The sequence below is a fragment of the Triticum dicoccoides genome, chromosome 5A (assembly GCF_002162155.2).
Source record: "Triticum dicoccoides isolate Atlit2015 ecotype Zavitan chromosome 5A, WEW_v2.0, whole genome shotgun sequence".
Classification (NCBI taxonomy): Eukaryota; Viridiplantae; Streptophyta; class Magnoliopsida; order Poales; family Poaceae; genus Triticum; species Triticum dicoccoides.
Genome location: NC_041388.1, coordinates 424634587 through 424654580, shown reverse-complemented (window position 1 = coordinate 424654580; position 19994 = coordinate 424634587). Strand labels below are relative to the sequence as shown.

General features: G+C 49.9%; 1 protein-coding gene across 1 annotated transcript; it reads right to left on the bottom strand.

Annotated features, from left to right (window-relative positions):
* Window positions 1-7842: 7842 nt before the first annotated feature.
* LOC119302030 (transcription factor bHLH130-like) lies at window positions 7843-10407 on the bottom strand. The gene is made up of 5 exons (XM_037579041.1): window positions 9652-10407; window positions 8940-9448; window positions 8783-8848; window positions 8529-8597; window positions 7843-8193 (listed from the first exon to the last, which is right to left on the bottom strand). The coding sequence occupies exons 1-5, from the start codon at window positions 10166-10168 to the stop codon at window positions 8125-8127; spliced, it is 1230 nt and encodes a 409-aa protein (XP_037434938.1). The 5' UTR covers window positions 10169-10407; the 3' UTR covers window positions 7843-8124.
* Window positions 10408-19994: the final 9587 nt, after the last annotated feature.

Below are 19994 nucleotides of genomic sequence, written 5' to 3'. Positions count from 1 at the left end.
TATGGAATCAGTGGTGTAGTTTGTAGCTCAATTCTTGGGCTCAAATTATGTATTTCATATCCGTTTCATCCCCTATTAATTTATGTCGTTACAAGACATCTTCCAATTTTTCTATTTCCGGGCCTACGTCGGATGCTCATGCTAAATTGAGTAGCAAAGAGAGGTAGATATGCTAGACATGATGGCATGTGCCACATGGACGTGCTTAGGTGTAACGTACCGACCAAACCCACCGGTTCCTAGTCGTTGCACCTGAGATCTAGACTAGCCCCACATACCAACATTAGTCTTTCCCGCGCACTTTGTGCTCACCCGTGTGCATCAGTGATCAACTACCCATCCTCAAATTGCTCCAAGCCAAGCATGCTCACCTTTGAGGTTTCTTTTGGATGGGCTCCCTAAAAAGAAGGTGCACCTTATTTATATGAGTAGTCATCATTTTTGTTAAGCAGGGATGTCACATACACCCCCTATTGGGGATATACCCCACGATATGGCCCGGGCAGGATATGACCTGGTTATCATATGGCCGCTCATAAATAGGCTCATTATGTGGGTCATAGTTCAAGGCCCAGGAGACGACTGGAAGAGGAGGCCGGCTAATGGCCCAATGTCTGGCAGGCCGGCTTAAGGAGGAAGTTATAAGGAATTTCCCTTCCTTGAGAGACAAGATGAGTAGGAAATAGATTAAGACACGGGTCGCAGTACAACCCGGATTCTGTTGTGACCTCAAGGTCTCGACCTAGATATAAAGGGGAGCTCCTGAGGCGAAAAAGTTAAGTTACAAGCTCTCGAGTACTAGGTTGGCCAAAGTCGCACCTTTGTAATCAAGATCTCAAGCAATAATCAATCAAGCAGGAAGTAGGCTTTTACCTTCATTGTGAGGGGGAAACCTGGGTAAGCCCGTGTCTCTCGATTTCGATCAACCTCACTCAAAGTACTACCTAGCTGTGATGGCCTCACACTAGGTCCTTTTTCGAGGACATCTGTCATGACAAAACCACGATAGTTGGCACCCACCGTGGGGCTTTCGCACAGTGGTTTTAATTCTTGAAGGAAGCTCCAGGGATCGAGGGATATGTGATCAGCCGGATGACCTAGAGTCGTCGCGGCAAGCTCTACATCGACGACATGTAGTGTTGAGTATTACTTTCGAGTCGAAATATTCTACTCCCTCCTTCCCAAAATCTTGGGCGTCTAATCTTTTGCATGCAATCCCATAAATGTGAGGCATGCATGTCTTCCTCTCTCCTTCTGTTACAACCAATGGTAACGACAGCTAATTTCCTGGGAAGGAAAAAAATAGTCGCTCGGTTCTCTATTGCAGTTAGCCCACGTCATCTCCCTCCCTCCCTCCCTCCCTCCCTCTCTCTCTCTACCAACAAAGGGACCCCACCTAGCCTTCCAATCCCACGATAGAGTGTGTGGGGAGTGCATTTTTTAGTACGAAGATCATTAAAACAAGGTTGTGCAATACAATGGAGGATGAGTTTCTTGCCAACAACTTGTTAGCTAACATAGAGGGTGAAATTTTGGAGAAGTACAGCTATGAAGATAGCATTGAAGATTTCAAATGCATGAAGGAACGGAAAGCTGATTTGTAGTACGTAACTCCACGCAACCTTGTCTGGTGGTCAGATGGTATGGCTTATTTTGATATGTAGTAGTATATAGATGGTCATATGGCGGAAGCGGATTAGGAGCACTCGGGTGCTCCACCCCCCTATATTCAAAAATAATTTAATAATTCAAAAAAAGCCAAAAAAAATCTTGGATATATTTGTGAACCAAATATGACTAGGTGTTGTATTCATATAAAATGTTTGGCCAAGGAATAATTCTCGTTGACTTCAGGGCAAAAAAAAACAAATTTATGACGACAATATAGCATAAATAGTATTTGTATCTAGCATTTTTGGGAAATCTTTGACCCCGGATAAAATAAAAGTCATTTCATATTTAAATCTTTCTATACGAGTGCAATACCGGGTCATGTTTGATTCCATAAAAAGTTTCGGGATTTTTTGACTTTTTTGAATTACTAAAATATTTTTGAATATAGAGGGACGTAGCACCCGAGAGCTCCTATGCATTTTCGGTCATATGGCATGGCTTATTTTGGTCTTTGGTAGTATATATGTATGTATATATGTGCATCTGCTCATCTTGCAATGAATGTGACAGAAAGATGTAGGGGCTGTTTGGTTTTGTGACTAAGATTGCCAAAGATTGCCACACCTAAGGTTAGGCAAGTTTGACCAACTTAGGTGAGTGTTTGGTTCAAGCCACATCTTAGGCAAGCCACACTTGGACCCCACATGACATACACACAAAAAGTGTGGTAAGATTCCCTTAAGCTTGCCATCTTGTGGCTCTCATTTTAATGAACTAACCTTAGTCATGTTTGGCAAAAATATGTGGCAAAGTATGACAATGCTAGTCCTAAAACCAAACAGCCCCGTAGTGCCTATATCTACTGAAATACTCCCTCCGTCCTATACTATAATATAAGAATGTTTTTGACAGACGGAGAGAGTAGTATATATGCTTTATTAGAATTTAAAAAATATGGTGCTCTCTGGCCCGTCCAACTTATTTTTTTAGGTCCGCTATACTGAGCTGGATTTCAGGGTTTTGTTGGGTGGCCTTTTTCTTTTATTTGAGCTGTGTTCAAGTTGTCCGTCCGGATGTTTGAAGGGAAGGGGGGCCACTAGCTGAGGTTCTTTTTTTTGAGAGAGAGATAGCTGAGGTTCTTCTTGAGTCTTGACTAATCGTGCAAGGGTACGGGCGTACGTACGTGGGCGTGACGACCCAAATTTAACGGCCAATGAAGCCTCACTTACACTTCAAGGTAAAGTACGGGCAGAACTTACGTCCGGTGCTGGGGCCTCAGCTAAAATGGACCATAGCACGAGCTAGCTAGCTAGGTTAAAAAGAAGATAGCGGATTCGCGACAACGTCACATTTTTTTACTCCAGTCAGCACTACTTACTGTTAATTTACTCTAGTCTCGTAGGCAGTAGCTCGACGAACCGTCCGTCTCCTAGCCGAGTCCATCCATGGAAAGACAAACGTTGACGTTGATAAGCCACAGCCGCACATCCATCACAGACACGCGCATGACTGTGTGCTACTGCTAGCTTAAGGCTAACTCCACCGCGCGACTCTCTCCTGTTCGGCCTCGTTCATTTGGGGTAAAACGGACAAATGAAACGGCCCAGCGCGCGACGGCCCGGACTCATCTTGTCCGTTTATGTCCGGGCCGACCGGGCGCAAACTTGCGCCGGGTTTGGGTCGCGGCGGACACCAAACGGACGCGCTTGTCCGCGTCGGGGCCGCGTGGCAGGCGGCCGCCCACCTCCCACACACCCACATCAATGCGCACGAGCGGGCGGTCCCACCTGTCATCCGCACGTTGAGCAGTCGTCGTCCTTCTTTAAGTGGAAAGCGTGGACGGGTCGTTGTCCACACTGCCCCACGCCACCCAGCGGCCTCCTCGAACCCCGACAACGCAGAATCCCTAGCCCGACTCCTCCTCGAGCTCGCCGGCCGCCCACCTCGCCATGGGCTTCTGGAACGGCAAGGGGAAGCACGACCGCGAGGCCGGCTCCTCCTCGGGGCGCCGCCGTGGCTCCGTGAAGAAGGAGGAGCCCGCGTCTCCGTCGCGCTCCTCCCGTCGGGCCCCCGCGTCTCCGCCGCGCTCCTCCCGCCGGGCCCCCTTCACCATTGCCCCTAGGCCCTCCGGCGAGCGCGATCGGCAGTACATCTGCGCGGACGTGTGCCGGAGATACTGGGAGACGAGGACGTCGGTCCCGTGGAGCGACGCCCACCTCCCCAACGGGTGGCATCTCTCCACGGACCGGGTGCCCATCCCGCCAGTGCCGGCGACCGGCCGTGCACGGCGCGATGAGATCAACCGCCGCCGCCACCTCCTCCCCGACGACCTGTACTACGACCACAGGTATGCCCCCGACTCGCCGCTCTGGGACACATGGCTTCAGGACGAGCACGACGTGCGGCGCGCGTCCTACTTCGCCGGCACCGTGTCGGGGCCGCGGAGGCCACGTGCAGAGCCGCGCGGGCGTACGCGGGTGCGTGGCCTGACGCCCACGCCGTCGCCTTCCCCGTCTCCGTCGCCCCCTCCCCCTCCTCGCATGACAGCGGAGGAGGAGGCCCGTCTCCTGCAGCGTGTCATGGACGACTCCATGAACACGCACGACGAGCGGCAGTGGGACTGCCTGGAGGAGGCCATGGCCCTCTCTGCCGCCGGGGACGTGGCCTTTCCGGAGCTGCAGCTGGCGGCCGTCACGGTGGCGGCCAAGGAGGAGCCAATGGAGGAGGACTCGCCCGCGTTCAAGAAGCTTCTGGGCCAGGGGTGGGGCTGGTCGTGCACTGCGCCGGAGATGGCCGCCGACCTGGGCGTGAACTGGTGCCCCACTCCGGAGCGGGAGGCGTCGCCGCTGGAGGAGGTGGTGCAGGCACCTCCGACCGTCCAGCCTGCCCCCGTCCACCACGCACCGCCGGCCCACCTCTGGACGCCGCCGGAGTACGTCGACCTCGTCAGCGACGACGACGACACCGGCGGCCAGTGAAGACGGCGACGGCCACGGCACCGACGGGCGCGGCAGGAGCGCGCGGGAGGAGTTTTTTTTTTTATTTTCTTATTATGTCAATTATGAATCTGGGCCTTTTAAGTGGCCGTTGAAACTGAGCCGTTTTATGGCCAATCCATATATATGTTTTATATTTTTTTAAATGCGTTTATTTGCTTTTTTAGTTATTTAATTATAATTATTATTTTTAACCCCGTCCGCCCCGAACACGATTTGGGGTGCGGCCGCGTGATGGGCGCACGCACGACACAATGGACACAGCCGGACACGGGCGTACCCATCGGCGCCTTAAAGGGACAGATTCAAACCAATCCAGACGTCCGTTTAAGGTCGTGCGGTGGAGTTGGCCTAACCACGAAGCCTGTAGCCGGCGTTGGGCGCGCGCGCTGGATAGCTAGCTTCCCTTTCCGGGCAGGCCAGGGAAGCAGCAAAAAAGAGCGGCCGCTGACGGCGTACCGTAAAGCGACGCCGACGCCGCGAAAGATACGCCGGGGGTAGCTAGCTCGCGGTGATGTTCGCCCGACGGTATGCTGTCCGGGCGCGCGCTTTAGATTTGTGGCCGGATCTTTCCGACGTGATGTCACCTCTGTGACCTTTGTCATCTCATCGCCGGCGCCTCGCGCCCTCCCGTCGGTCTGTAGCGGTGCAGAGGGCGGAGAGTGCCGATCACTGGTGTTCATGTCTCTGCTACCTGCCGACCGTGCACACTAAGGTTGTGAAAAAGATGTAGGTTATTTCGCAAACCAGCTGATACAGCTTTTTCAGATTTTGTCCCCCACTGGAATCAGATTTGAGAAAGCACGTCCTAGGTTGCTTCCGCTTTTGGTTCAGATTTTAGCAGCGGATTTCTGGAATCGGATTCTGCTGGTTTCGCCCTTTGATTCAGATTCTGCTGCACGACAGTTGAATCCGTTAATAAAAGTTGAACCAAACAGGGCCCGAGTGCAGCCCCCCCTCGGCCAAGCCCGGTCTTTCGGCGTGTAGGGTACAAGTTGCAGGTCGTATCCAACGCCCGGCTGGACGTTCTGGTCACGTAAATTCGACTCAGACAGACTTCTCAAATAGATCTCAAACGTCCGGACTGATCGGCACATCTCCACATCGGACTGACGTCGGGGTCTCATACGAAATCGCCCACAAAAAAGGATAATAATTTTTTCCCATGGTCAACCTTTTTTCTTTCAAAATGGCCCAGAAGAAGAATCGTTGCAATTTGCATATGTACTACATGGTGGACCCAATGAGGATTGCCATTGCAGGGTATTTTTACTATAAACATCAAGACAACAAAAAATGTGGATTAAATTTGGCATCATGTAGAAACACAAAACAAGTGTACCACATAGAGTTCACTAGTAATTGCCATGTTTCATAAAGTAAATTTACCAAGGTCCCATGTACCATGAAAGTAAAATTTTCCATCAAAACAAGTGTACCATATAGAGTTCACCAGTACTCCCTCCGTTCCTAAATATAAGTTTTTGTAGAGATTTCATTATATAAATTTTTGTAGAGATTTCACTATGGACTACATATATAGTAAAATGGATGAATCTACTCTAAAATGCATCTATATACATCCGTATATGGTTCATAGTGAAATCTCTCCAAAGACTTGTATTTAGGAACGAAGAGAGTAATTGCCATGTTTCATAAAGTAAATTTACCGAGGTCCCATGAACCATGAAAGTAAATTTTTCCATGAAATGTAAATGTAAATTTGCCATGGTCCATTATTTAAAATTTGCCAAGGCAAAATAAAAAGTTAAATTCACATGAGTGACTAAAATAAATTTTCCATGGCATAATGGCAATGAGGATAAAAATACCTAGGTGATAAAAGTAAAATTTCTATGGCAAATAAAAGAAATAGTCATGCCAATAAAAGTAAAATTACCATTTTAAAAAAGGTAAATATGTTATGAAGATCAATTTTTCATACATTTGTGGTGTGAGTATTCCAAAAAAATTGTTTTGATATTTTGTCATGATGTATGAGACACACCTTTTAGGGAAAAAAATCCCATATGACTAATCCGCACAACTTTGCAGCCATGAAATGCACAATGAACTATAACCTATAGCGACCGTATTCAAATATGAACCAAATTACCATGGCAAGATTGCATATTAACAATTGCAATTTTAATTTTTATTATAAATTTTTATGCTTTGTATAAAAGGAAAAAATGCCATGTATGTAAAATAATTTTGCCCTAATACGGAACAAGAAATTTGCCTTGGTAAGTTTGCTATAGTCCATACATTAAGTTTGCTATAGTCCATAAAGTAAGTTTGCTATATTACATAAATAAATAAATAAATAAATAAAAATGATTCATTAGTAAAAATGCCATGGTCGCATGGAATAAAAAAATATTGCCATAATATGAAAAAAGAATTTACCCTGGTATAAGAATTAAATTTGCCAAGGTATTGAGAGTGAAATCGCCATGGTGCATTAAGTAAATTTGCCATCATGCAAAAAAATGGAGTTCATGTGGCGAGGTTTGATGTCAGGTGCGTCAATGCGACGACTACAACCTCATGGCGTTAGTCCTTAGGGGCACATGCACAAAGACTTTTCGGTTGTTATCGACAAGGTCAAGCCGGCTCCGATAAAGGAGCGGCACGCCGGCGGCTCGTTTCTGGCGGCAGCAGTGGTCGTCGTTGGCCTCAAAATCTCATTGTTATTTTTTTGTTATGTTTGAGATGATTTGTACCTCGCGTAAATTTTCTACAATAGATCTGATCTTTTTCGCAAGAATAAAATCCCGCAAAAAAGAGGGAGGGGCCTTTTAGGCCTTTTGTGGTCAACCTGCAATCCAATCCAGCCCGGCCGAGCAACGGAGCGGACCGCGAGCGCCTTCACTACCGCGCGCGGAAACAGCCGTGCCACGCAACCCGCGGCGGGAGGCACGCCGCCACGCGAGCGCCCGCGGTTTTCGGCCGAGGGGGAGGCGGTGGCGGATCGACGATCGCGGCAGAGGGCCATGAGACAGCGACCGCTGACGGCATACATACATATGCATGCACCGAACCCAACCCTCGGTCTGTTCTTCACCGGACCCGACCTCAGCCGACCCCGCCCCCGCCCCCGCATGATGCTGTCACGGGAAGCCAGATCGGTCGGCCTCAGCGGTCACGCCCGCGCTCTGGACGCCACAAACTCAACTCCCTCCCCGTAGGAACACTTTTTTCCCCAGTGAAATCAAAGAGAGAACGAATATCATATCAGCCGTGTGAGTGAGATTTTATTGCAGGTTACCACGTATATGTACACCTCACAGATGAACGACCTAAGCTAGGCCACGGAGCTAAGGCAAATGCCGCTGACACGTGGGGCCCGTGGCCTCGGCGGGCTTTCAATGACCTTCATGTAGTACATCTCCTGCTTACGGCTTGATGATGGGATGGTTGATTGATTGATCGATGACAGCATGCCATTGGTCTTCACTTCCGCTCCCGCGAACGTGCAGTGAAGGGAAGGGACGCCGGCGAGCATGGCCCGTCAGCTGGCGAAGCTCCTCGGCGGCCTGCCCGCCGCGCAGGTGCAGCTCGCCCGGCCGTCCTTCATCACCTGCGGCAAAATCAACAGCAGAGACCACGCCATGAGCAACTAACTTGGAGAAAATTCAAAACGGTCGGCAGATAAACTTCAAAAAGGTGCTCCTAATTGGTCAATTTGTTTGTTAGGATCTACGGCATGCATCCATTGCGTGTGCGGTTTGGATATGGGCCTAATTAAAGTTGCCCCTGCCCCAGTTCACAGGGCAGAGCCGGCTGATCCTAACATCTCCGGCGAGCTTCCACGCGCACAAACAGCGACGCAAATCGCCGCATTATCCATCCTCACCTTTGGAAGGAAGCGAAAGTGTAGCATCATCTGAACATAAATAAATACATACGACGTACCTTGACCTGCATCTGGAGCTCCTTGATGTAGTCGACAGCGAGATCCAGCATGTCGGAGGTGTTGGTTTGCTGCAGCCATGGCGAGCGAGTAAAAATCAGTCACGGCCTGTCGTGGTCCTCCCGTACGTGGCGCGCGGCCCAAATGGGGGAAAGAACTAATCCACGGTTTTTACTACTAATGGGTTAAACAAATCACTGGCACGGCCTCGGCGTTTGTGCCGTACGGTGTGTTGATTGCTTGGTTGATTGGTTACCTTCTCCATGTTGGGGACGAGCTCCTGCAGCTTCCGTATCCGCTCGCTGATCTTCGTCCTCCTCACCTGCACGCACACCACGGCGTCAGAATCGGCCGGCGAGACAGACGTGAACGGCATGACATGGTGGTGAGCTGTGTGGACTGAGTATACGGACCCGTTCGGCGATGCTGCGGGGGTGGGTGGCGCAGCCGCGCTTGGCGCGGATCTTGCACGGCACCGAGTCCTGGAACTGGAGGAACTTCTCGATGGCCGCGATCTCGGGCGACGGCGACGGCTTGCTGCCGGCCGGCAGGCTGAACTGCGGCTTCACCTGCCGCGCCGCGCCGTCGCGCGGGCGCCGCTTCGCGGCCGGCCCGGACATGCCGTCGGACGACAGCAGCGAGGGCGACGGGGACGGCGAGGGCTCGTCCCAGCCGGCGGCGGCGGAGGGGGCGACCACCGGGTACCCGGGGATGCCGCCGTAGCCGGCGCCGTTGCTGCCGGCCTCGTCGTCGCCGCTGCTGCCGCCGCCGCCCATCTCCTCGCCGACCATCTCCGAGATCTGCGACATCACCGACCCCTGCCGCGACGAGAAGCTCAGCTGCCCCTTGAGCCGCGCGTCGCCGTTCCTGTACCCTCCTCCTCCGGCGCCGGCCATGCCCGCCCTGAGCATGCTCCCGTAGCCTGCGGGGTTTAGGAGTGGAGTAGCACCAGTATTCCATTAACTGCTCGACGCGACGGTTCCAGAAATGGAAAGCAGCTAGCTACTCAAGCTGTCTACTCCCAGCTAGCGAGCGAGCTCATGATTGCTGCTGCAGTGCCGCTACATGGCGAGCGCGAGAGCCAAGAAACAGAGCTCGTAATGGGGAAGGGGTTAAGGCGCCTACCGTTGTCCATGTTCAGATGGTTGACGCACCCGGCGGGGGAGCTGCTCTGCCGGAGCAGGCTGTCGTTGCCGGCGGCGACGGGGTCCGTGGCGCCGGAGCTTGCCGTGCGGAACAGCCCCTCCATGGCGGCCATCTGCTGCTGCGACTGGTACATGAGCTGCTGCTGCTGCTGCGAGGCCATGGAGGCGGCGGCGGGGTCCTCGGTGAAGTGGCTGGCGGCGGGGCGGGGAGGCTTGTCCCTCATCTCGGGGTGGTGTTGCTGGTGGTGGTGGCCGGAGAGCAAGCGGGCGAAGCCGGTGTCGGCGGCGTGGTCCGGGCTGCCCTGGCGGTGCCCGGCACCGGCGCCGGCGGAGGCCGGGAGGAAGTCCCCGCACACGTCGCCGAACATGGCGCTCGGGGCCGACCGGTACCGCAGCAGGCCGGGGGAGCTCATCTGCGGCGGCGTGCGCACCCCGTTGGCCGCCGGCTGCAGCTGGGCTGGCAGGTTGAGGTCCTTGGACAGCGGCGCGCCGTACATCCCCCGCCCCACACCTCCTCCCAAAGGTTACACCGGCGGCCGCCGCGCGAAGCCCGATGCCACCAGCACCAATACGCGCGACGCTAGCTAGCAGCCTAGCGCGGTCACTGGTGCTTCGGGGAGTTTCTTCCGGCCCGAGTATTTTAATGGCGGAAAGGGAGAGGGGCTTTTGGTTCTGGCCGGGGGCGTACGCGTAGCGGTTTAGGCGTGTGGGAGTGAGAGCTTGGGCGGTATTTATAATGGCGGATGTTTACCGGGACGACGATGGAAGTGCCGTCCTGGATAGGGTACCGCTTTGATCCGTCCTAGGGTACCCGCACCTATGCCGCCGGCCATGGCCACCGTTTCCTCTCTGTATTTCTCTTTCATTGATGGGTGTTATTAGCACAATCCGTAGCTCAAAACCCATCCTACTTTTTCTTTTTTCAAGAAAAAATTTCGATTTATTCCTCAGCTGTCAAGGTAGTACAAAGAACACTAGAAATATAATTACATCCAGATCCGTAGACCACCTAGCGACGACCACAATCGCTAGAGCAAGCCGAAGGCGCGCCGCTGTCATCACCCCTTCATCATCGGAGCCGCGCAAAAGCTTGTTCTATACTTCTATTAGACAGTCGGAAAGTCGCCGTGCTAAGACCCAAAAGGACCAGCGCGCTCAGTACCACCCATTAAACAACATACATTTCGCATATCTCTTTTGGATTGTAGGATTTTTAGAGGAATTTTGTATAGGGGCAACTAAATTCCAATGGAATCCATTCTTATGCTCATTTTCTCATAGAAAATTCAACATGGGCTCAAAGAAATTACATACTTTCGAAAAATAAATGGGTGCCACACTTCACAAGATGAGCCGTCGAGACTTGGTATGAGCAACAGACAAAATCGTAAGTTCTAAAACCCGTGATTGACAAAATCATAAGTTTCAACTACTAAGTTATAAAATTGTTGTGTTCTTGTGCGGGATCCAACGACTTTAAGGATCGTGAGGCAATATCAGTCTGTCGATACGATTGAACAGGTGCGTGCCCCACACCGGATATCCCTGCGAGTTTCCGTTTGTTGATGTATTGTTAGAGGACGAGACCAAGAGACAAAGAAAAAAAAGGACACAAACCAAATCAACTCAATATGATCATGAGATCTCCATATTCATCATGTTTAATCTATCCTATGATAAGTTGCCATACCATGAGGCCAGAACACCGCCTATTTTTTTGGCCGTGTCCACCATGATGAACATTTTCGTGCGATGTCATCTGCACCGTCAAGATTTCACATACAATGGCATACAAACAAACCTAATATAAGAGAATCATCGAATATAGGTTGTTTTGCGGTTATGAAAAATTGCTTTGTGCTTATTGTCGAACCATGTCTCTCACTCATGAAGCCAATATGGTCCTTTTGTTTTCAGCCACATCATGAGTAAATAGCCAGGAGGTCTTGCCTAACATCGAGGTTTGATCTATTCTTTAGCAATGGAAAAGTTCATTTTTTAGAACCGTCGATTTTTTTTTACTTTCAACGCAAGGGAATCTTATGTTTTTTCCAGATCGATATCCACGTATATCTTTGGACATGCATATTACAGTGTGTACGCATGTGAAAACCAGACGAAACTACCAGAAAGCAAGGTGTCATGGAGTTCTGTGGAAAGGACCTCGAAAAGTTAAGGTTACACTTCGACCCCTTGGAGGGCCTCGATGAACCACTGCTCGCCATCGATAACTTTCCTACATTGCTCCAATCATGCACCCAAATTCGGACCTCCAAAACCTTCTGCACACGCCAACCCCGACGCCATCCAAGGGGGCATCGAGTGTCGACCATCACCCCCCCCCCCCTCGGATTCAAATACGACCGAGCAACCTGGTCTCCGGTGCCACTGATGATTGGAGCACCGATGGGTGGGGGCACCTTATTCCGACAAAAAACCATCCCCACGACAGATATGTCACCTCGAACGAAACATGGAACCAACAATAGCTACTCGTCAGAGTCGAAGCGCTTGTGTCCTCTCCTCCACCATTCGATGAAGCGGCGGAGTGGGGAGGAACCGCAGGCTTGTCGACGAAGGAAAGGGCTAAACTGTCACCACCGAAATCTCCTTTTGGACATAGGGGAAGCGGAAATGAAGAATGATCCAATAGAAGAAAAAAAACTTTTTTAGAATCTTTTTTTTGTGAATTAAAGAAAGATACCGGCCTAGGTAGCGTGGAGGAAATCTAGAGGTTTTTTTTTTTTTGAGTGGGAAGAAATCTAGAGTTTTGGCTGACGCTCCCGAGCCTCCATTTTTAGGCCCAGTGACGCACGCTCACGGTTCAGCCCACTTTCCGTTCCGGCCTACAATCGCATGACTACGTGGACTCACGGACGGCCACAGACTCGGAGAGTGAACACGTCGACAAATCGGTTCACTGCAAACGGGAAATCACTGCAGTACAAAAAGAGCTCAGTCACGAGCGTGCAAATGCAAAGCAGGGCAGAGACGCGATCTGTATCATCTAGGGGGCCTATCATATCTTCTTCCCGCGGCTGCGCTGACACCTGAGAATAGTATATGTCGAAAAGATATCACTGGCTGCTCTCTGCTCTGCTGTCCACGCCATGGATTCCGGCTCATTTCTGAACATGTCTTGCGATCGGGGAGTACTAAATTTGGGCAAACAAACTGGCAGGATCTGATCATCGAATCCGGGCAAGATAAATTTTGAAGGACAAGGGCATCAAGGACTGTCAAATTTGACCCTTTATACGTCGGCAGACGGGAGCCGGTCACCCCTCATTTGGCGGGCGCTACAGCCATAATCCTCAAAATCTAAAACCCCGTTTTCATAGTATACCATGCAACATAAAATTCATCTAGGTGATGGATCATGCATTAGCAAAATGAGCTATACTAAAGAAGAAAAGAAACTACCCTATTTCTACTCTACTCGTCGTCGGAGATGCCGATGACCCCTGTGCCAGACGGGTCGGCCTCGTAGTCATTGGCAGCGGGCCACATCACCGACTTCACCTCGTCGCCGTTGTTCAAAAGAGGGACACAAACAACTTGTCTAACTCAATGTACTGAGGTGCCACCACCTCTCGCTCGAACTGAATCTAGTCGAGGATGGCGGCATGCTCCGCCTCAAACAGCGCTGCCGCCTCCGTGGCTTGGGTGTTTTGAGACTCCGACTCCGCCTCCGCCATGGCAAAGCCGCCAGGCTCCATGCCCGGCGCCTCCTTTGTGTCCTCCTCTTTGGCCACGACCTTATCGTCGGCGCCCGGTGTCGTCGAGATAGACCAAAATGAAGTCATTGGTGTAGGCGTTGAAGATGAAGTTCATCATGCGAGAGAACGTCGGAGGAGCGTTGGCGAGGCCAAAAGACATGACAGTGTATTCATATGAACCAAAACTTGTTCTGAATGCTGTCTTGGGAATATCTTCTTCATGAATGCGAATCTGGTGATAACCCATACGGAGATCAAGCTTGGAGAATACTTGGGCACCTTTGAGTTGTTCGAACAGCTCATTGATGTTGGGAAGTGGGTATTTGTTCTTGATGGTCTTCTTGTTCACTGGACGGTAATCAACACAAAGTCGGCCCGTTCCATCCTTCTTCTTCACAAAAAGAACACCACAACCCCACGGAGAAGAACTAGGCCGGATGAGACCCATTCTTTCTTGCTCATCGAGTTGCTTCTTCAGCTCTTTCAACTCTTCAGGTCCGAGCTTGTAAGGACGTTTGCACACAGGTTCCGTGCCAGGCTCAAGTTCAATAACGAATTCAACTGGCCGGTGCGGAGGCATTCCTGGGAGCTCTTCTGGAAAGACGTCTTGATATTCGCAAACGACTGGAATTTGCGAGATGGCATCCAATTCACCTTTCTCATTGAGAGGAAACAGACGAATGGTATCATCACGAGCGGCAAAGACAATTACATCCTCAGACGAATGAGTCAATTGAATCTGCCTGCCTGCACAATCAAGCTGAGCCTTGTGCTTAGAAAGCCAATCCATCCCGAGAATAAGATCAATATCCGAGTTACCAAGAACCATTGGGGAAGAAAGGAACTTGTAGTCGCCCAACGTGATAGTAACATCTGGCACCTCCAGACTAGCACTCAAACGTTTGCCAGGAGAAACGATATCCATTTGTTTACCCAAATGAGAAGAAACGAACTCATGCTTGGTAAAAAATGGCTTAGACATGAAACAATGCGATGCACCCGTGTCAAAAAGAACTCTTGCAGGAATATCATTAACAGGAAGGTTACCCATGATCACATCTGACGAGTCCTCTGCCTGAGCTGCATTCATCAAATTGACCTTAGCATGCTTGGGGTTATGCTTGACCACAGCTGTACTTGCCGATCTAAAAGGAGGAGGAGGAGAAAGACGCCTCTGGTTGAAACACTTGTTGGCATAGTGACCCTTCTGTTGGCACTTGTTGCACGTGACCTCTGAAAGCGGACGGTGATACGGAACACTCGATCTTGGAGCTTGAGACGAAGTCTTGTTCTGAAAGCCAGGGTTGCGTGGGTGAGAAGAACCACTGCCACCTTTACTCTTCTGCTGATACGGCTGACGGAACGGAGGAGGAGGAAGCCAAAACTTCTGCTGCTTGGCCACTTGAGTAGAGGAAGAAGGAGTAACATCTCTGACTCGCTTCCTGGAAGCATCACACCTCAACTGAGTAGCCTCTTGCTTCAGTGCCATATTGTAAAACTCATCGTACCTCAAGGGCTCAAAGAGAACAAGAGCGAGCTGAATATCTTCTCTGAGACCACCCCTGAACTGATATATCATGCTCTTCTCATCAGGCACGTCCTGCTTGGCAAAGCGGGCGAGCTTCTGGAACAACTTGTTGCAGTCATAGACAAACAAAGCGCCTTGCTTCAGATTGCGGAATTCCTCACGCTTGCTTTCAACCACACTCTGCGGAATATGATGAGCTCGGAAATCTCGACGGAAATCATCCCAAGTGATAACACGTCCACCTCTGGAATCCTTGTACTGCTGGAACCATTCTGCAGCTTGATCTTTGAGTTGGAAGGAAGCGAACTTAACAAAGTCCTCAGGCCTGACATTACTGCACTCGAAATGCTTACACAGATCCACAAGCTAATCGTCAGCATCGGTTGCCTCAACACAATTGCTGAAAGTCTTTGGCCCGTTAGCAAGGAACTGGTTGAGTGTAGCAAAGTGACTCTGATTGCTGCCTTGATTCCCTTAACTGCCTTGATTGCGCTCTTGGAGAATTTGCATGATCAGCTGAGTGTTTGCATTAGTTGCGGCCATCACAGCTTGCCATGCCTCTGGAGGAGGTGGAGGTGGTGGCGGATCAGGATTCGGAGTCGTGAGCGTTGGAGGAGCCATCCTGAAGAGGTTGACCACCATCAGCACATTGACAGATAAATATTGAAGCTGAATCCAACGGAATGAAAATTGCAACATATAGTCTTCACATCCGAACAAAATGAACGAATGCATTCCTCTTCAAATGGTCACATATCCATAAATTGAGAAGCCACGTAGAATTAAGGTAGAGAAATAAATCAACAAGGTACGGATCAAGAACGAATAATCGGTAAGAAATCCCAATCTCAAACCAATATTCGTGGAAGAAGAACTAGAGCTACTAGAATTCCCACCTATGAAACTCTCGAACTTTTCCAGTTATGCAATCAGGTGTTGGGGATACAGGGGAAGCATAATATCTCACCCAAACTAGCAAATCCTACATCCAGCTGTATCCATCCTTCAACACATAACCAAGAAAACTTCGGAAACCATCTACCTCAACCTTCGAAAAGCATCCGTTATACAAGTTATGGCGATACTCCCGAACTCCCGCCCCAGTACTGGGTGGCGTCGAGGTTATCTCACCAACGAACTGCATAAAAGAGATTTTCGATGTCGGCGAACATATCTCAAGTATTTCAGAGTTGCAACGATAAAATTATGATGACAACACCTCAGAGCTCAACTCCCCGGGACACTTCCACTAAACCCCTGACAGGAGGCACCAAGACAATGTTCTCATCATAAGCCATCGGAACGATTCCAAGATACTCGCGTGATCCTAAATTTTTTTTTGTGAAATTTGAGAAGAGAAGAGTCAAAACTCTATGCCAGGATGCCTTACCAGCGATGAGGAGACTGGGAAGTAAAAAGAATTCCTAAGCTCTCCGATATATAATTCCTAAAAGACTCAAAACATTTTTCTAGACACAACTCGGCTGCTAAAAACGATCAAGCAATGGGGCTCCTAAGGTCGGGGAAGGCTCTGATTACCAACTTGTAACACCCTCGATGCGACTATAGCTCCCACGTGTCGAGGCACGACTTAGAGACATAATCGCATTGAAGGCATATGTCGCAAGTTAGGCAATCTTCACAACATCCCATGTAATATGAATAATAAAGGGGAGATAATATAGTTGGCTTACACTCGCCACGTCAATCAAGTACATAAATAACATTACATCATACAAACACTCATGGCCCGACTACGGTGCCAAAATAGAAGAAAACCCAACATGCGACAAGGTCCCAATCATCCCCAACTGGGCATCACTACTGATCATCGGGAAAGGAAACGTAGTAACGCCGAGAGTCCTCGTCGAACTCCCACTTGAGCTCGTACTCGTCACCTGGAGCGGAATGACCTGGACCTGCATCTGGAGTTATAGTAATCTGTGAGCCACAGGGACTCAGCAATCTCGCACCCTCGCGATCAAGACTATTTAAGCTTATAGGAAGGATAAGGCAAATATATGTGGAGCTGCAGCAAGCGACTAGCATATATGGTGGCTAACTTATTCGCAAAAGAGAGCGAGAAGAGGAGGCAAAGCACGAGCGAGAAGATAGAGAACAGCCTGCGCAAACATTACTCCAACACCGTGTCCACTTCCCGGACTCCGCCGAGAAGAGGCCATCACGGTAACACACTCAGTTGATTCATTTTAATTAATTAAGGTTCAAGTTATCTACAACCAGACATTAACAAATTCCCATCTGCCCATAACCGCGGGCACGACTTTCGAAAGTTCAATCCCTGCAGGGGAGTCCCAACTTAGCCCATGACAAGCTCTCACGGTCAACGAAGGAATAGACCTCCACCCGAGACACACCGATCAGACTCGGTAACCCGGTACAACAAGACAATTCGACAGGTTAAAACAAGACCAGCAACACCGCCCGAATGTGCTGACAAATCCCGATAGGAGCTGCACATATCTCGTTCTCAGGGCACACTCAGATAGGTCAAGCTACGAGTAAAACCAACCCTCAGGTTTCCTCGAGGTGGCCCCGCAGGCTGCCCGGTTCGGACCAACACTCAGAGGGAGCACTAGCCCAGGGGGGTTAAAATAAGATGACCCTTGAATCTGCAGAACCCAAGGGAAAGAAAATGGGCTAGGTGGCGAATGGTAAAACCAATGTTGGGCATTGCTGGAAAAGCTTTAATCAAGGCGAAATATCAAGGGGCTCCCATTATAACCCAACCGCGTAAGGAACGCAAAATCCGGAAACATAACACCGATATGACGGAAACTAGGGCGACAAGAGTGGAACAAAACACTAGGCGAGAGGCCGAGCCTTCCACCCTTTACCAAGTATATAGATGCATTATGATAACATAGCAATATAATGATATCCCAACAAGTAAATAAAAGATGTCCCAGCAAGGAACGACCTCCAATCTTCACCTGCAACTAGCAACGCTATAAGAGGGGCTGAGCAAAGCGGTAACATAGCCAATCAACGGTTTGCTAGGACAAGGTGGGTTAGAGGTTTGACATGGCAATTGGGAGGCTGACAAGTAAAAGGTAGGCATCGTAGCATTGGCAAGCAAAAGAGCGAGCAAACTAGCATAGCAAAGATAGTAGTGATTTCGAGGGTATGATCATCTTGCCTGCACAGTCGTCAGAGTTGACTGGATCCTCACAAGCAAACTCAACGGGCTCCTCGGTAGCGAACTCGTCTCCCGGCTCTACCCAAACAAGACAAACAAGCAACAAGGATACAATCAACCACGTGCAAGGATCAAACGACATGATGCAATGATGATATGCTATGCGGGATGCGATGCGGGATGCAAAATGTAAGATATGACAGGAAATGCATGAAGCTGGCCTCAACTTGGAATTCCAAGGGTGCCACTGGAAATATGAGATGAAATCGCTTGAAAACGATATAAAGAACGCCGGAATCGGAGTTACGGTTTGGAAATGGCAAGCGTTTTAAGAATGACACCGGTCTGCGATTTACAGCAGGTAGGCATCTAAATGCAATGAGATGAACGTGCTACAATCACTAAACATGACAACAAAAAGCATGGCAGGGATGCACACAAGATGCTTAACAAAAGACTAGCACTGAGCTACGGCCAATTCATCCATTACGAGGTTCAAACAAGTATGGCAAAAACGCAAATGCAAAACAGATTCCAGACTTAGTGAAATTAACACTTGTCTGAAATTTCAGATCACGAAGCCCTCTTCGGAGCAGCAAAACGACATGATACATGACCTGATTAAGACAAGTAAGAACATGGCCTGGAGCTACTCAACAAGCTTAATAAAAGACCCAAAGTGACCTGGAGACAAAAGGGTTCACAAAATATACTAACAAGCACACGAACATAGCTCAAACACAATCAGTTTTCAGACTTAGTGAAAACTGGGACATGCTGAAATATAACTCGCAAAGGCATGTAAACGAGCTCGATGCACTCACTACGGTGCAAGTCATGGCAAGGCAAGCATACATCTATTAATAAGGCATACAATGCTAGCTAGGAATGGCAAGAACAATGGCATAGCATGCACAGATCAACTACAACAACGCCGGCAAAATCGCAAACGAGTTGACGATCTGCCCAGATTCACAACGAAGTAAAAGTAGAGCTCGATTGACTCAAGCTAGGGTGCTCCAAAATTGCAAACAAAGACATGGATGGATAGAGCATAACATTATTAACAAAACTCATTTACTGATCATCCTCAAAAGAGGCACGGATCACTAGGAAACAAGCTGAACATATGGCATCATGAACTAAATAATCCCAGACTTAGTGAAAACTACTAAGTCCCTGAGAACAGATTTACCGGGTGCCTCACTTTGCAAGCTTGCACAAGTCACCACACACATCCTAAAAATGCATGGGTTGCACCTCTGGAAAGAAGACAAAATGCTTAATAAAACATATGAAGGACTCACAGGCATAGCATGCACACAATAATCATGGCAAAAAAGACAAAAGTCTAAGATGAACTAGCAGATCTGACAATTAACTCACGAAGGCTCCTTCTAGCAGCATTTTGGGCAACAATATGAACTCAAATGAAAATGATGCAATGGAACGAAATGATGAACTCGTCGAGACGAACATTTTGATATACTATATGCCCAAATCGGAGCTACTGATGCGGAGATACGGCCGGACAAAGTAGGCATAAAAATTAGGGTTCGGAGGAGAAAGTCAACCGAGATATTTTTCAGATCCAGATTTGCACGGTTCCCGAGGCTCGCCGGACTGTAGCAGTTCGTCGGGGAAGAAGAAGAACAGCGGCCGGCGGGAGGAGGCGGTGGCCGGCGGCCGGGTCCGGTGGCCGGGCCGGAGTCGCCGGGCGGCGAGGTGGCCGCGGGCGGCCGGTGGCTCCCCGGGGCGGCTCGGGCGGCGCTAAGGCGTGCGGCGGCGGAGGCGCGCGGTGGCATGCAGCGGCGGCGGCGGGGGCCCGCGGTGGCGCGCGGCGGCCGGCGCGGTGGCGGCGGGCGGCGGGGCGGAGCAGGCGGCGGCGCGGGGCGGAGCAGGCGGTGAGGCGGCTT